Source organism: Phaenicophaeus curvirostris, chromosome 4, assembly GCF_032191515.1.
Source record: "Phaenicophaeus curvirostris isolate KB17595 chromosome 4, BPBGC_Pcur_1.0, whole genome shotgun sequence".
NCBI lineage: Eukaryota > Metazoa > Chordata > Aves > Cuculiformes > Cuculidae > Phaenicophaeus > Phaenicophaeus curvirostris.
Window position 1 is genome coordinate 49,640,690 of NC_091395.1, and position 4,490 is coordinate 49,645,179.

Here is a 4,490-nt window from a genome sequence, read left to right on the forward strand (position 1 = left end):
GCGGGGGAGCGCACCCTGCCCCGGCCAGCCCAGCTCAGGGGCCGGGGCGGGGCTGGCCTCGGGGGAGGGGGGAGAGGAGAAAAAAAATTAAGTTCTTGTCTGATCTCATTTATTTAAATAAATATAAATAGAAATTTTATATAAAACTATTCACAAGCAAACCGCCGTCCCAAACCCAAATGTCTGATCTTTATTTCTTTGCTTGTTTTTGTTAAGAAGTCCGTCCAGGAGGTTCTCAGCCTTACAGGTTTTTGTTTGCGTTTCGATATTTTTTAATGTCTCGTCTTTCGGTTCCGAATACGGGTAGATTTTTTTTCTTTTTTTTCCTTTAAACTGCTTAAGGGGAAGAAAAGGGGGAGGCACCCTGGGCCGTGCGAGTCCCGTCCCGCGTTACATGTTAGGAAGAGCAGGTGCCCGCTTCTGGGGTTACATAAATAACGTTTTAGTTGAATTCTCACGACTAAAACATTTACATTCCGAAAAAATATATTTTTCTCTCTCTCTATTACTGCGAAGGGATGAAAACGAACTTCCCCGCCGGGGAGGATCGTTCCGCCCCGGGTCAACGGTGCCAGGTGAGCCCCCGGCGATGGGGACGTGGCTCCGGGCTCATAGCGGGGAGATCTCCTTATCCTCGGTGGCCGAAGAGGGGGACAGAGACTCCTCGTCCTCTGACCTGGGGTAGTGCCCCTGGCCGGTGCCGCACTTGCAGCTGCCGTGCGCGTTTCGCTGGGTGCCTTTGCCTTCCTTCTTGTGCTTCACTCTCCTGTTTTGGAACCAGATTTTCACTTGCTTCTCGGACAGGTTCAGGTAGGTGGCTATCTCGATCCTCCGCAGCCGGGACAGGTACATGTTGGAGGAGAATTCCCTCTCCAGCTCCAGGAGCTGGGTGCTAGTGAAAGCCGTCCTCATCCTTTTCCCGTTTTGAATCTGGCTGGAATCGGACCCTCCTGCACGGGAGAGAAGCGACGACTTCAGTGGGACGGGGTGGGGGGGGGGAGGAAAGGGAGGGAGGCGGGGGAAGGGGAAAGGAGAGAGGAAAGACCCAGGGAGAGCACTTTCTCCCGCCGCCCCCCGTCCCCCCCCCCCGCGGCCGCGGTCTCCTACCCATGCCGAGGCAGTGGAACCTCCGGGGGTCGCTGACGCTGTAGGCGGCGGCGCAGGCGGGCGGGTGATGCTGCGGGTGCCCCAGCGCGGCGGGACCGGGGGCGGCGGGCGGCGGGGGCGGCGGGGCGGGGGGAGCGTGTCCGGCCCGCGGGCAGCACTGGGCCTCGGCGGCGGGGAACTGGCCCTTGAGCAGCGGGAGGGCCCCCCCGCCGCCGCGGGACGAGTGCAGGTGCGAGGTGACGCAGAGCGGGCACACGCAGAAGGCGCCCGCCTTGCGGGACGGGCAGCCCGGGCCCGACACCGACATGACGAGCGGGGAGGGCACGCCGAGAGGGATGAAGAAGTCCTGGCCGTGGGGATGCTCGGGCAGGGACGGAGCCGGCCTCGAGGAGTCTTTGATGATTAAGGAGTCGACGTAGAAGGAGCGGGACATGTCGGGGGGCTGCGGAGCCGGGGGCCGCTCTCCCCAAGGCGGGTTTGTCCTGCTTAGCCAAGTTGCCACTGAAGTCCTGGCGAGGCGAGAAGGTGCTTATGTTTGAGAGCCGAACAAAAGGGTCCCTGGAGAGGGCTGGTCTTAAAGTCCCCCCGCCTGGATCCCCTGCGCCGGGGTTTTATATCAACTATTTAAACACGTGATGGCTGAAAGCCTCGCAGATCTAAATCTCCCCGGCTTCCCAGGCCGGCGGGAGAGGCTGCCGGGGGGTTGGGGGGCAAAGCGAGGGGGGGGGGGGGGGCAAAGTGTGTGTGCTCGCTCGCTGCCCGATGCCTCCGGCCCTGCGCCTCCGCCCTAGATAAATCATAGGAGCGGAGAAGCCGGGGAGAGACGCGGCCCCGTCCCGGGTCGCCCTCGCAGGCAAATCCCCCTGTCAACACACCCAGGGGAGCAAAATCAGTCGGAGGGAGCTTCTGCTCGCGGGGTTTCCCCGAGAAGCACGATCCTTTCCTTAGCAGGGAGGGTAGGAGAGTGGGGAGCAGGCGATGCGCTGAATCGAGAGACTCAACGCAGACCTCCCCGGGTAAAGTATCACCCGAGGGGCTGACGGCCACGGAGGCGTGGAACCAGCACCTCTCCACCGACCAGTCCACCCGCTGCACACAGGACTCCTTCAGGAGGCCCTTTCCGCACCAGAGGTGTCAGGGTTACAGACGTGAAGTTAGGGACCGCGTGTGCGGGGGTGCCAGTTCACACATACGCATGTCGGGTGGGTCCTGTTTTTCTGTTTGTTTCTTTTCCCCCCCACCCCTCCCCAAGCCCTTTTCAGCGCCAGTGAATCTTGCCAAATTGTCAATTACTCCAATGGACAAAGCCTTCAAGTATCTACACAATTCTCAGCCAAACGGTATCAAAACGGAAAACTTCCAAGTGAACTTCCCGAGCGCTTCAGGACTGCAGCGAGCAGCGCTAATGAAAGGCGAACATGTCAGGAGGGGATTCTTTGATCTCCACCAAGTTTGCTGAAGCAATCATTCAAAGTAAAATTGGATAAACAGCTGAATGCGGTCGGTGGCTCCGAAGCATTTCGGACCGCATTAGAAAGCCAAGGCATTCGCAGCATATTACACGATTTTCCAATGACTTGTTTTATAGGAGTTTAAGAAGACACTTATCGCTAATAGAAGGGCGATCGCGTTCTCGTTTGGCAGATGCGACGCGGCGTTTAAAACCGACTGTGGATCCCATCCCACTCGACTCGGCAAAGGGAAGAGACAATTGTGCTTTAAAGCAGAAAACACAGACCACGCCTGATTACCGAAGGCTGAGCAGGGGCTAGGGAGTGACTCAATAGCCGTAACGCAGTCACAAGCAGCCATCCCGCGCCGGGGCCGAACCGGGACGCGGACACCCTACCGGCCCTCCCGCACACCCTTCTCTCCTGCTGTTAAAACCCAGTTGCTGTTCGGCTTTTGACGGGGACGGCGTTTTCTCTCCCTTGGGACTAGCGAGGCTCAGCGGTGCCACTCGAGCCTCACTCTGCTGTCCGGTCCTGTCCCCGTCCGGCCACTGTGCGGGACCCCCATCCCTGGTCTCCTTCTCCTTCTCCTTCTCCTTCTCCTTCTCCACCCCCCGAGGGCCCGAGCAGTGCGATGCAACAGGGTTTTGAGGGACACTCCGCACTCGGCGATCTGAGGATTTATGGATGGCAATTAAAGTTTTATGAATTGCAGCTGAAGGCTGGTTATGGAGCTATTCGAATGTGATTAGAATTCAATTAGAAAGTGTTTACCGGCCGGCGGGGCTCCAGAGTGTAAACAGACAGCTATTCCAGCAATGCGCTAATCCCGCGTCTTGTGACAACAATTAGGGACCCGCGGGGTTCAGGCGGGTCGGCTTCTACCTCACCTACTTTTACCCAAAGCGCTGCCGAAGGCTCAGCCGGAGCCGCGGGCAGCGGCGGGTCCCGGGAGCGCTGCCCGAGCCGCCTCCGAGGCCTCCGGGCGCTGGGAACCGCGGCTCCCGGGACGCGACGGGTGCTCCTGGCGGGGGTTCTGCCTCCTCAGCTCCGGTGGGGCCAGGGAGGTTTGAGTTGTAGTCGCAGTGCCCAGGCACGGGATTTTGGCCAGTTCTCCCCCTCTAAGCCGCAGTTCAGCTAGCGGAGATTTTAATTCATCTCTGCGTTTTCTTTATTTCGTGTTATTTTCCTTTACAAGAGGCTATTCTGGAAAAGACTAATAATTTTCAAAAAATAGACCTCAGTGGAAAAAACTGTCTGCAGTGATAGAATGGATCTGCGGAGGGGGCTGTCTTAAGGAAGGCAGACAGAGCAAGAGTCGGATCAAAACTGCAATTTGTAATTGCTATAATAAACCAAGTGCAGTGATAAAAGAAATGAGGGAAAAAACCCACAAACAAAACAAAACCCACAAAGAAAAACCCACCCCTGAAAGCCAAAGCAAGAAAAGAAGTCATTTGAAAGCAAAGATATCCCAAACCAGGCGGAATGATGTAAGGCGTGCGCCCACATCACATCGCCCTCGTTACAATTTTATTTTTCAATAATTCTGTCCGATAAAATTTCATTGTCCATTAAGTAATCCCCGAAATGAGAGCTCTTATGAGCCTATAATGAGCTCTAATTGCTACGACTGGGAGAGCCACGTGGAAGGATTTAGAAGGTATTAAGCAGTTGGGTACAGAGCACAGGCTGTTACCTAGCCATTACTTTCATAATTCAAGGAGAAAATTAGTCCTTTTAAGGGAAAATCCTTTGATTCCCTTCATTCTGCTCGGGGTGACAGAGTATAGCTTTGTCTGCCTTTAGTTCAAGACAGTGTAACAAATGAGAATGTAACGAAATTGCCCCCTTTTGAAAGTGGAGCAGTTCAAAAAGAACATCAGAGCCGCTCCCCTGGTCCGCCGAGAGCAGGACTGGGTGCTGGTCCTT

At 56.2% G+C, this 4,490-nt stretch overlaps 1 protein-coding gene across 1 annotated transcript; it reads right to left on the reverse strand.

Moving 5' to 3' along the window:
- Positions 1–609: 609 nt before the first annotated feature.
- On the reverse strand, positions 610–1,561 carry GSX2 (GS homeobox 2). Its single transcript, XM_069854893.1, has 2 exons — positions 1,108–1,561; positions 610–950 (listed from the first exon to the last, which is right to left on the reverse strand). Exons 1-2 carry the CDS (start codon positions 1,538–1,540, stop codon positions 610–612), a joined length of 774 nt encoding a protein of 257 aa, XP_069710994.1. The 5' UTR covers positions 1,541–1,561.
- Positions 1,562–4,490: the final 2,929 nt, after the last annotated feature.

Coding starts and splice junctions, on each gene's coding strand:
- GSX2 (XM_069854893.1), bottom strand. CDS start 1,540: ATGTCCCGCTCCTTCTACGTCGACTCCTTAATCATCAAAGACTCCTCG. Junction 951..1,107: donor GTTCCACTGCCTCGGCATGG/GTAGGAGACCGC, acceptor TCTCCCGTGCAG/GAGGGTCCGATTCCAGCCAG.